Raw genomic sequence first — 12,681 nt, 5'->3', positions numbered from 1 at the left:
GCATTCAAGTTGGAATCACAAATTGTCTTAAATAACAATCCAGGTTGAAATCTTGGTGAGTAAGAGATACGTCCTCTTACCTTCTGAATGCTGGCAAAAACAAGGAGTCATCCAGTGAGGCTTTAAGATAAACCAATGGATTTGTGAATTATGGGATTAACCATATGTAGTTAACCAACTGGCTCACTTACTGCCAAAGCAAATCTCTTAGTTATTTGATCACATTTTACATAAAATATTGTCCATTCATATTAAAACCGGTGTGCTTTGAGATGTAATCAATATCAGTGGGTTGGAAAAAGTGCCTCCACCAGAACCCCTCACGTAAGAATCCTCTCTTGTATTAGCCAGTGTCTATGATAAGATTTTATAAGTCAAAGACTCTGTTTTGACTAGGTTAGGCTATTGATATTATTGAACCTCCTCAGAATGAAGCAGTTTCTTCATTGAAGAAAGTGAAGGAGTGAGTCATTGCTAATGCATATTTTTTTTATAGACAAATGCTTTGGAAATGAAACAACACTTAAGAACATACACATTGGGTCTCCTGAATTTCAGGTCACTTACCAGCTCAAAAATCAGTCCTCAGTCCTGGGGTCCTACTTTCTTTCCTGTCTGCTTTTTTTTCCCCCCTGTCTTAAATTATACTGGAGTCTCCTTAAGAGCTTGCAAGAAAAATACCTATCAGTTCTCAGAAACAGCAGACTTCAGAGGTAGGACAGTCTTAGAAGGTTTGAAGGAAATTCAAGCTCTATATTAACAGGGCAGAGTGATTGCAAACATGATAGTAGTGTTCTAAAAATGTGATTTAAAGCATCTAGTTTAAATACTGTTTATTAGAGGGAATACAACAGTACAGAAAAAAAGAGTTCTTTACTATTGGGAAGACCTTTTAATTTCAATTCAGTTTATGGTAACTTAATAGCTCTGCTTTTCAGTGATTGGTAAGCAAATTGGTGCTACCAGTGGATGATTAGGTATGCAAAAGAAAGAAGGGCAAAAGGAAACAAAGGGATGGAAGTAAATGTCCTTAGAGATGATTTATGTAAACATAGATGAACTATTTTTTCCCACCTGAGATAAATCTACATGCAAAGCACTTTTGAATGAAAAGCGATGACAAGAGAATAGTCATTTGGGACAGTGTCAGTAGTTTGTTGCTTCTTCACCAAAGGTACAAAATAATTAACTGTCTATACAAGTTAAGTCCATTTTTCTTGTAGCAGCACTTCTTCCTGCATACCATCCTTTTCTCAAGTCAGCCTTATTGCAGAAGCACACGTGCAAAGTTAGGTCAGGAATGAAGCAGTATTTGCATTAGGTCTCCAGTAATTCCTAGGGTGTTTTTTTTGCAGAGACAATGATGTTCCAGATAAACATTGAGGTAAAACTGCAACAAAAATATGAAAAATTTCTTATGAGGTAAAATAAAAATCCTTTCTTCACTGGGTGGCAAAATTAATGTAAACTGAACCAATGTTTACCACTTATCTGAACAGTTCACTATCTCTACACTGAAGTGTTAACTGGGACACCAGAATATAAAGTTCTTTAAGAAAAGAGAGAGAGAAACCATCACTGGTATCTTGCGTTTCATAGTGTCTTTGATTTACTTTACACTTAGTAAACATTATGAAATTAACTTACATGCAAAGTACTTGAAGGTGATTTTTTGGTATGATGATTCAAGAACAATAATCTCTGAACATAACTCAATAACAGTTTAACCATATTTATGTAAATTGGTTGCATTGGGAAGTAAAAAAGAGCATACTGAATGCAGATGAACTTTGGAAGCAACTCTGACTTGTGTTTGCCAAAATGTTATTAAAAAAAGGGAAATTTGTTATGTTCTATCCTGAAGTTCAAAACAACTTAAAAATCTCACCCTCGCAACATGACATGTTATTCCTGGAGCTTCAGCATTCATTCAGCTTCAGCACATTGTTGTTAATCCTGAGAATTTAACCTCTAAAATTAAAATTAATAGCAGTAACATTACTAATTGATTCAACACAGTAATACAAATGATATTCATTCATGTAACAGACCTTATTTCAGTGGGGACTTTAAAAGCAATACCTTATATTAGAGGTTCAAATGGAGCCAACACATATGTGTGATAGAAGGACAGTTGTAACAATGTCAGTTACACACACAGTTTTCAGTGTGTCATTTACAAAACTAGTTCTTAATGTTATAAATCTGCTTGTAGGCTTTTACTGTAGTCTCCAAAAAAAGACTTTCAGAATTTACAAACCGAGTAGTAGAGCTTTCTTGAACATTCTGAGGACTTAAGGTGACGTCTCATTAATACACTCTGGGAACAAAATTTCTTGAATTCAGATCCCTCTCATTTTTCAAGATTCATCTTACCACTTCTGAAGCAACATTTTTTTTTAACTGTCAGATGCAACAGTGTAATCATGTATATTTTAACTGTTATGTTCTCACTTTGATTTTGATCCCGTCTCACCTTTCTTAGCTTCTCAAATACTAGCAAAATCAAGTATGAGATTCTAGCAAAATCAAGTATGATTGCAGGCTAATACTTTTTTATCATGATATTAGTATTCTTACAGTGGAGTGGCATGTCTCCAACTAGACAGAGCTATAGCTGCTCTGTCATCACATACCTGCTTAATCACTCACCCTCTCTATCACAACAGCTTTTTTTGTCCACATGTTAATACTACTGACACTAACAGAATCACTGGTGATTGATGAGAATCCATCATCTCAGTGTAGTCATTGACCATGGAGCTGATGTGGTCAATAGTGCTTTTATAAAATCAAGGAAGAATTGTTTGGAAAGCTCACAGCTTCTGTGAAGTTTTTGTTTATTTGGATGACCATGCCACAGGAATAGAACAGAAAACCTCTAAACCCACCTGATTATTTAGATTGTTTTTACAGTACCACTTGCACTGAATGCAACGATTCTAAGAAAGCTAGAATCAAAAGTGTGAGAGATTTAACAGTACCCTGAGATGTTATTTTGTACATCTTGTAATACAGTCAATGAATATTATCAAGTATTAAATTATCTTGTTTATAGTCAGTATATATTGTGATGAAGGTGTTATGTAACCAATCAAAAGCAAAATTTTGCAGAGCTGCAGAAAGGAAGTTAAGTGCAGACTATAAACAAAGGCATTTTCACTTGCTTATAGCAAAAAGTACAGTGAAAGATTTGTCTGCAAGTAAGCCTACCACATATTGGAGATACACACAGACAGTAGAATATGCAATGAACTTTCCCAAGTTGAAAAACACTTTGAATTAAAAATAGACATTTTACATTTTTTAAATATTTCAGAAGTTAATGGATCTTTCTATTTTTAAGAAAGCAGAAGCAGGTTCACCTAGATCAGGTCGCATAGGAACGTGTCCAGGTGGGTCTTGAAGACCTCCAAGGAAGGAGACTTTACAGCCCCTCTGGGCAGCCTGTGCCAGGGCTTCCTCACCCTCACAGTAAAATGTTTTTTTCTTATGTTTAAGTGGAACTTTTTTTGTTCCAGCTTCATCCCATTACCCCTTGTCCTGTTGCTAGCTACTCTAGAAAAAAGGGATGTCCCAACTTCCTGACACCCACTCTTTAGATATTTATAAATGTTAATAAGATCTCCCCTCAATCTCCTCTTCTCTAGACAGCCCCAGTTCCCGCAGCCTTTCCTCGTATGAAGGATGTTCTATACCCTTGATCATCTTGGTGGCCTCATGTTTTATTTAATTTTTTATTGCAGAAAAAAGAAAGATCCTGTTTTGGTTATCTGTTTTCTTTTATCAGTTATTTGAGAATTTTGGGTTTTTCGGTTTGTTTTTTTTAGGTAGGGAAAAAGGATGGTAAAACAAACATGACATATGTATTCTCTTTTAAAAGGATTCTCAAACTACATGCAAAGACGTGAGAGCAAAATTCTTCATTAATTAACTATATGGTCATATAAGTGTAGACTACTCTTTGTTTTCTTCTTCAGATTTTGTAATTTTGGAGAACTTAGTTATTCTTTGTCACAGTAGTGAGATTTGGGAGAAAAATGGAATAAAGGCAACTATTGTTGATTGTGTTTTGTAAGAAAATTTTGCATCTGTACATTTCAATCATACACCGTTTCAATTCATCATACACGTTTCAATTTTTACACAGTGTGCAAGTTGCAGTTTTCTGTGTATCCTTGTTTAAAGATTCTCAGTTGTCTGACCCCACAAAAGGCACAGCTGTCGGTACAGTGGGGTTTTTAGGTAGTGCCTAGATATGTTAATATGACTTAGGATATTTCAGTGTACCAGCTCTTCCATGGATGATAACAAAAACCACCATCCCTTACTCCAAGAGCAGAAGTATGCACGTAGACTGAAAAAATAAATAGGTTCACACTTTCTACACATTACATTATTTCCTTTTGTTGTATTCAGGAGGATGTAGTCGCAGTGGGAAGACAAAGCAGTGATATATACTACTGTCCTAGAGCTATTGTCTTACTCAGGTCACAGCAAATAGCGTTACTGAAATGTGAAAATGCATGCTGTGCTTGTGTAAATGCTTGTGCTGCCTTGGCAAGCATCTTAATAAATGCTGAAGCTGAATTATTTAGCTGTCTCTTGTGTGGAGTTTGCTCCCAGCAGAAAGTCTCTCTGCACTGCTCCCTCTTTAACCAGTTGGAGCGTTTGCGAGAGTGTTTCGCCTCCAGAAGTAAACAAGAGTCTAAGAATAGTTCAGCCTTCTTTGTAGGATATTTTCATGGTTGGCTGTCCAAACAGCCAGCCTGTCTAGACAGCTGACGACACTGAAAGCTTACAAGGTCAAAAGCAGCCACGCAGGCTACTCCTGGGGACGTTACCTCCTCCTTGGGGATGTTACCTCCTCCATAGCTGTACGTGTGGATGCCAGAGGAACTTTTTAGTCAGAACTAGTAGAGTTCTTTCTGAAGCTCCATGGGCTACAAGCATATGCTAATAATGGCACTAAAGAATAGATATGAATGTACAAAGAAGGAATTTTCAATTCTTACAGTTATTTCTGACTCACATAATATGTCACTGTTTATGGTTTTTGGTGATGTTTAAAACTTGTTTTGTACTGTCAAATATTTGTGCCCAAATTTAAATTTTAAGCATAAATTGTAGGGCTAGTACTTTTTTCTGATAGAAAATCACGACAAAGATAAAACTGATTTCAATTCATTCCTTAAATGACAACAAAAATTTACATAGTTCTTCTGCTCTGAGTAATATATTGTCTATGTACAAAGCTGAATATCTACAGGTGTTTTAGAGACAGCTACCTTGCATACCATGTGCCATTCACCAGTTTATGATGTACATTTGCTGATGAAAGAAGAGCTTGTCAGTAACAACAAAAAAAAAGGAAGCAACTGAGAAATCTGTACCCAGTTTAATCTTTTGCTAATTTGTTTTCAACAGATTATCATAACGTTAATGTTCCTGTTTCTCGTGATGTGTGTATACATAAAATGGATTTAGCATTAGGTCTTACCAAGCTATCAAAAGATATATTCAAAACTCATACATTGATCAAATTCTACACCCACAGAAAACAAGGCAGATATGCTGGGAATAGCATTTCAATCAATCACCTTAGAAAACCACCATGTAAGACAAAAAAGCAACGTGACAGTATGGTAAAGAATATGACGGTACCAAAGCAAACACTTAAAATCTAATACTTCACCATTTTAATTATTTTAGTTTATATATGCAGTAATTTTTTATAAATTAGGAGTAATACATTATATTGTTCTTGTATATATTGTTTAGACTTTCTTGCCCTGAATTCTTTCCTAATTTTTGGAAAGGTTATTGGTTCCTCGTTAATATTTGAAAGGTTTTGATGTTTTGATAAGATTATAGAAACTAGGCCTTTACCTGCTTCTTTTGCTTTAAGAATATTTCTAAGAGTTTAATATAATCCTAAGATGATTTTAGATGATTTTGCTTGCTGTTGTCTTAAAACCGACTCCTCTTCTCTAAGATTGAAAACCTTCAAGAGCAGTTAAGAGACAAGGAGAAGCAAATGAGCAGCTTGAAAGATCGAGTGAAATCCTTGCAGGCTGACACCACAAACACTGACACTGCCTTGACCACGCTGGAAGAAGCACTTGCAGAAAAAGTGAGTACAGAAAGCCTAAGCTCATTCCCTCAAGAGGTCCTTCTACTTATAGCCTCTCTAGAGTCCGCTTTTCGCGGTCTTTGCCGGGCACTCTGAGGTCTCCCTGAAGACAGGGCCACAGTCCGGGGCGGGGAGAGGGGGGGGTGCTGCCGAGGCGCCTGGGCCGCGAGAGGGCGCTGCAGGACGCGCGGAGGGGCGGGCTGAGGGGCCGCGCTGGGCCACAGCCCATCGTGCTGGTCGGGAGCCACCACCGTCAGTGCCTCTGAAACAAATCCCTGTTGTGGGACATCCTTCCATTTTAGCTGTGGGATTTGGTTTTTTGCTTTTTACTTTTTTTTTCTTTAAAGTCTGCTTAATATTTTATCTTCTTTGCTCTGATATTTTAATAATAAATTTATTTTTAGAGTTTTGCTATGTGAAATGATTTTTTAGTTACCAATATTGAATCAAAATGAACACTTATCCTGACAACTAGTGTTTTTTATGTTTTCACAATTCTCGGGAGATAGATAATTGATGGAACAGCCTTGTCTATTCTGTTTTGGTGGGGGAACTTTTTGGAATTACTATGTATTTTGTCTTGATTCCCACAGAACCAGGGTTACACCTCCTTCAGTCAATGTCAATCTGTATAAATATAAAGCTATGATAAAGCTTTGCCTGGGGTTGAGGAATTCACTTGCATCCCTTCAGCTTCTAAGACAAGCAAAAGCGCCATTAATACCTGGTGTACAGAAAAGTTGATTTGTTGCCTTGTCTTACTGTGTAATGGGTCCTGGTGTCACATATGCACTACACTCCTTACTGTCTGAAGGACCACAGACTTAACTGTACATTTTGGAAAAGTAAAATTTAAACAAGTTAGGAAGTGATGCAGATTTTATCCTGGTCTAGTTAACTTTGATTATCAGAAACAGATAAATTGTGTTGCGTTGTAACAGTACTGTGAGCTTTCAGAGATACAGAAAGCCTTGTATTTCTTAGCAATGAATCCTTAGGTTTCTCAAGTTTCCTCTTTCTTGAGGATCTGTTTTACAACCATAAAGAAAAGGAAATGGCAATATTCCATACCCTCTCCTCCTCATCTACAGTGTGTAAGTGTTCAGAAGCTGAACTAAGAGGGATTTTCTTCACAGAATGCTTTATTTTGCCAGGAAAAGACCATTGAGCGCCTAAAGGATCAACGTGACAGGGATGAACGAGAAAAACAGGAAGAGATCGACAACTACAAAAAAGACATAAAGGACTTGAAAGAGAAAGTCAGCATTTTACAAGGAGATCTCACCGAGAAAGAGGTTGCCCAGCAAAATGAATCTGTTGTGTTAGAATTGTTTGTTGTATGTGTTATATTTGGGATGAAGAAAACTGTTCCTTTATAGTCATAGTCCTTCAACAAGTTTATCTAGTAAAATATATTAGTTTAGAATTTCCCAAAACATGAATATTTCAGAACCACTTTTTCACGGAGGGCACACAGTCCCCTTATTTGCAGCAGTTAATCACGTTAGGAGTGAATGACTGATGGTCAGTGATAGCATTTACTGGAGCTGTGCTTATAGACAACTGGAGGCAGAGAACAAGCTTGTTGCTGTCTAAATATAGGGAGGAAAGGACAAGGAGTGATCGAAGCTGAGGATGCCAAAGGCATGCAAATAGTGTTTATTCCTTTATGCAAACAGTGCAGCTAGTTCTTTTGACTCTGAAGAGTCCTTTTTTGATAATCAAGTTGGTTGTTAGTAGTGAGCCAGTTGGCCAGACAAATTGACCTAATTACATTGGAGAAATATAAATGTTCCCTGTTTCTCTGTGAATTACAACACTCAAATCTACTTTTTTCCCCCCTCCTAAAACTCAAAGCAAGCAAAACAATGCAAAACCAACACAAAAATTATTTGAAAAATAAGAAGTTGAGATGTCTTTTGGAGAAAGGCAGAATGAATCAATTTAACCCCATAGCACCTATATACACAAAAGATTTGAACACTCATTAGTTTTGCATAAAGTGGCCAAATCTGCCAGCTGCATATGTTTTTTAAATACAATTTTATTGAAAACCAACGTTTCTTAAACTTGACTGTCGCTGGAGCACAAGTTCCAGTTTGCATAATCTTCCATCTTTCAAAATGATTTTAAAATAAATTTAAACAAGGTGTTACTTTGATCCCAAAAACCTGAATTAAATCAGGCTATCTTAAGTCAGTGACATGAACATCTTTACAAAATATGTTAGTCTAAGTTGGATCCTGAACATAGTGTGAAGACATAGGAAGAAAATAAAGACCAAAAAGAAACTAGCCGTTGCACATAAAAAGTGTTTACTTGGTAGTGATTTTGCATCTTTTATTTCAGTCATCCTTGCTGGATCTGAAGGAACATGCTTCATCCTTAGCTTCATCAGGACTGAAGAAAGATTCAAGGCTCAAGACACTTGAAATTGCATTGGAACAGAAAAAGGAAGAATGTTTGAAGATGGAAACTCAATTGAAAAAGGTGATCTTCATGTATTGTATGTAATGTGAACATTCAGTGTTGGACAAATTTGCCACGTCTACACACATAACTTTGGGTCTTAAGTCTCAATTCTGTTAATTGCTTTTCAGCAAGAACTGTGAAATTGTGTCTGTGCAGACCATATTACAAGTTAAGCCCATCAGTTAGTAACTTTCTGACACTGGTGCTAATTTTGGAATTCATTTACATGCAATAACAGTGTTGTTGATTTTTTTTTGATAGGTACCAGACTTAATCTGCTTCAGTAGGGTTCACAGCAATAATTGTGCCATGAAACTGATGTAACAGCTTAAAAATTAGCAGCTAAACAATTAAAGCTAAACATTTCACATACTAATTATCAGTGCTTGTAGGTGTTAACGTGATAAATTCAGATTCTTGATTGACCCAGCCCATAGGAACGAATAAAAACAAAATAATACATCACCAGAGAACTGTGTGATCCTTTGTTTTAATCTCATTGCTCATCACAGCTGATAATATTGTCAGGAATTTGCTGCTCAGGGGAATAATCATAGAATAACAGAATCATTTTGGTTGGAAAAGACCTTTAAGATCAAGTGCAACCATTAACCTAACACTGCCAAGCCCACTTCTAAACCATGTCCCTCAGCACCTCATCTACATATCTATTAAGTATCTCCAAGGATGATACTCTGTTACAAGCAAGTTGATTCATTTGAACAGAATTTTGGGGTTACGTTTTCCGTACAAACTTTCCTTGTTTTAGCTCTGAGTAGCACAGGTACTGCACTGTTTAGAGGAACATTGAACTTTTCAATTTGAAAAGAGCAGGTGATGAAGGAGCACAAAGCACACTAACCAAAATAGTGGTAACACTTTTATTTATAAAATTAGAACAAGACAAAAGGCAACACAACTTTTAACAGAAAATCAAATCTTGGAGTGTGGAGTTCCAGCTGTTTTTTTTTTACCCAGGAAAAGGAGTGCCCATGCTGTGTTTGAAACTCTGTCCTTGTTCCTCAAATGAATGTGAAATCAAATGTTGAGTCATCATTTAAGACCCATTTAGGATTTTTGTAGGGTAGATGTTAATGCACCTGAGAACTCTGTATAAGTGAAACTCCATACATGCAGATGTAAACCTGTGGTTACCCTTTTATAAAAAATTCTATTACACAAACAGTTCAATTATTCAGCACAATAGCAAGAAAAGACAGCTGTGCACAGTTAATTGGTCTCACAGGCCAATTTGCAGTGTACGATATAGTGGCTGAGTATTGCTGAAGTCCTGAAGGGCCCTTTCTTTTCTAGGCACAAATTGCAGTTTCACCTTTTGTCAGTGTGTTACTGATAATGTATTGTAGCTAAGATTTGCCAGGGATCATTATAGCAATTGGATGATAGTTTGTAGGGAAGCAGCTGCAGAGGAAAACGTTGTTACAATTAGATTATGAAAAAAAAAAGACTAACTGGAAGAGCATATAACAAATAGATTATGAAAAAACAATTGTGGAAATCCAAATAATTAGTGAATGTGTCTGTATCTTTAGCATTTGTAATTGTACTGCTTTTCAGTGCTTCCCCTGAGACCACTTTCATCACTATGAGCAGTTATCGGTAGTGTAAGCGGGTGTGAAGGTTGAAATCTGGTGAAGCACTGCTAGCTGAAATACAAACATGCAGTGAATTTGCACTACAGTGACAGCTCTTTATAATTCTTTTTAGGCCTACCTCTGCTCATTCCATTTTAGAGAGGATTGTTCTTATTAGCTGGTATCCAGGAACATTAGGTAAAGCCAGTTCATGAGATCATGTTTTTTTTACTCTATTCTCTTTTTTTTTTTTCAGAAGATAATTAAGAAAATGAATTATTCTCCTGTGTTCCTTTTCCTGAGGTTAAAATGGGAAAATAGCTGAAATCTGAAGAGCACTATTAACTGTACAAGACACCTATGGGACAAATAACTATATTCTTAATTTAGTTCTGAGAAAGATTATGAATAAAAATTCATTGTATTGTAAAAACAAATAGGTTTGCATCTTCCCATCCAAAGAAGCTACCCTAAAGCATCCAATCAGAATGGTTTCAGTTCTACAAGCAAAGAAAACTGATAGCCTACCATTGCCTGTATGCAGTATAAGGCATTTCCATAATGCTCTTGATATCTGCTCCTCAGCTTCATGTCTTATTGCTTTCTAGGGCAATTGGACACTTGTTTCCTGTGGAGAAACCTTAAAGTAGTCCTACTGAGACAAAATCGTCAATACCTGATGCCTTTTTAAGTACTTGGTCACGCTGGACTATTACATTCATCTTAGTCAAGGAAAGATTAAAATTCAATTTGGTGATAAGAAGTCAGTCCACAATGGTATTTTACAAAGGAATAGAAGCTCTAGGACCCAGGTGTGCTTTCATGTAATTAATTAACTATGCATTTGCTGTCCTCAAGCTGTATGAAAGAGCACACTTCTACCGCTGATCCTTCTTGCTTTCTAGAACCAATTCATGGTTAGTCATAGTTACCGAAGAAAATACAGTTTGCAAGTACTTGAGCATGTTTTATACTTACGAGTAAGTTTCGCTATTTCTTTAATAACCTTTTTTCTAACTGTTTTTAATATGCCAATGTTTTTGGCCACTTGCAGAAAAGTAGAAAAATATATTTTTAAAAGACTTTTTTAAATGCAGTAGAGCTATTTATTTGGACAATTTTACATTTTAAAGGTGGATTACTTCCTTGTCATCCTTGAAACAATTATCATAGATAATCCAGCTCCAATTTAAAGCTTCTAAAAATTCACTTTTACACATCTTTATTGTTAGCCATTGCAGCTGTCACATTTAAAGCTGATGGCTACCTAAAAGCATTCAGTTTAAAATTGAAAGACAAGTTTGTTATGCTGAGTTTCATTGCTTTATCTTAGTGCTGTTTTGCATAAGCCAGATGCAGGAACTACTCTCTTGTGTAGCTCTTAATAGCAAATGGCAAAAGGCTTTTTCTGTTATGTTGTTTCCCTCACAGTTTGGGAGGAGATATGTCTAGCATCAATCTTGTTTCCATTACATCTTGTTTCCACTGAACAGTTCGAGTACTTTCAGTTAAATCTATTAGCCTTAGAAGTTATGAGGCTGACAGAACAGTCTCAATTGGACTACTGTTAAGGCATTAGATAAAAAAGATTTGGACAGTCCTTGGAAAAAACTCTTGCTAATCTCTAAACAGTGAGCCCTTTGAGGAATCACAAACAGTGCAAGCTTCTACTTCTTCTGTAAAAGCTATTTAATTTCACACTAAAGTGAAATATTATTAACCAAGTGGAGTACAAGGGTGCTGAAAAGTTACCAGTATTATTTTTCTTTCCATGTAAGCAGTCTCTGGTGTCTGACTCGAGGTGTTCACTTTTCATTGTTACTATTGATCTCTGTCTTAGCGAACAAAATCACAATGTTTTTCATTTTCAGGGTTAGGCTCTTTTAATAATGACACTATGGTTACACAGTTTCATGTAATTAGTGTTCTAATTATTCTACTGTCCTTGCTCTGTGCTCAACTGTCAACCTGCTGCCAGCAGGAGATACTGTGAGAGGTTCTAAATTCTGAAAGCAGGCCGTAAATCTCCGTTGAGTTTACATGGCCTGGTGTCTTGCCTTAAATAGTCTCTTTTTTTGCTGAGATGGACTCGTTAGAGGGAAATCATGCACAGAGGTTTCTCTCCCTGTGAAGTGGTTTTAGGCTGTATGGTTTGTTGTTGCTGTTGGGTTTTTTTTCCTTTTCTTAAACTTCCATTTTGATGTGATAGTTTTGTAGTGAAAAGTCAATTCTTCCGATTGCTTTTCTTCAGGATACTCTTTCCCTAGCCTTTTCTGTCATATCTTTCCCAGCCTATGTGCTTTGTTTAATTTTGTTTTTCTAATCGGAGAAAGACCAACTAATATTAGAACTCATTCCAGCAAAGATGAGCAGATTTTTGTCTGTCTTCATTTCCGTTTTCCTTATTTGAAATACATTAATATTAGAGAAAAGAAAAAGTCCAAAATCATATGTTAACAAACTTCCCTTTCGTGCATTTCT

At 36.3% G+C, this 12,681-nt stretch overlaps 1 protein-coding gene across 3 annotated transcripts in view; it reads left to right on the top strand.

Annotated features, from left to right (window-relative positions):
- Positions 1-12,681, top strand: part of ERC1 (ELKS/RAB6-interacting/CAST family member 1) — a 300,129-nt gene that overhangs the window by 103,926 nt on the left and 183,522 nt on the right. For all 3 annotated transcript variants that reach the window (XM_062010118.1, XM_062010103.1, XM_062010110.1), the window contains 3 exons: positions 5,996-6,133; positions 7,288-7,428; positions 8,483-8,623. In XM_062010118.1, the coding sequence (XP_061866102.1) occupies positions 5,996-6,133; positions 7,288-7,428; positions 8,483-8,623 (420 nt within the window). The remainder of the gene's footprint in view (positions 1-5,995; positions 6,134-7,287; positions 7,429-8,482; positions 8,624-12,681) is intronic.

Source organism: Colius striatus, chromosome 1 (assembly GCF_028858725.1).
Source record: "Colius striatus isolate bColStr4 chromosome 1, bColStr4.1.hap1, whole genome shotgun sequence".
NCBI classification, from domain to species: domain Eukaryota; kingdom Metazoa; phylum Chordata; class Aves; order Coliiformes; family Coliidae; genus Colius; species Colius striatus.
Note: the sequence above shows the minus strand (reverse complement) of the source record. Positions and strands in the feature narration are given on the sequence as shown.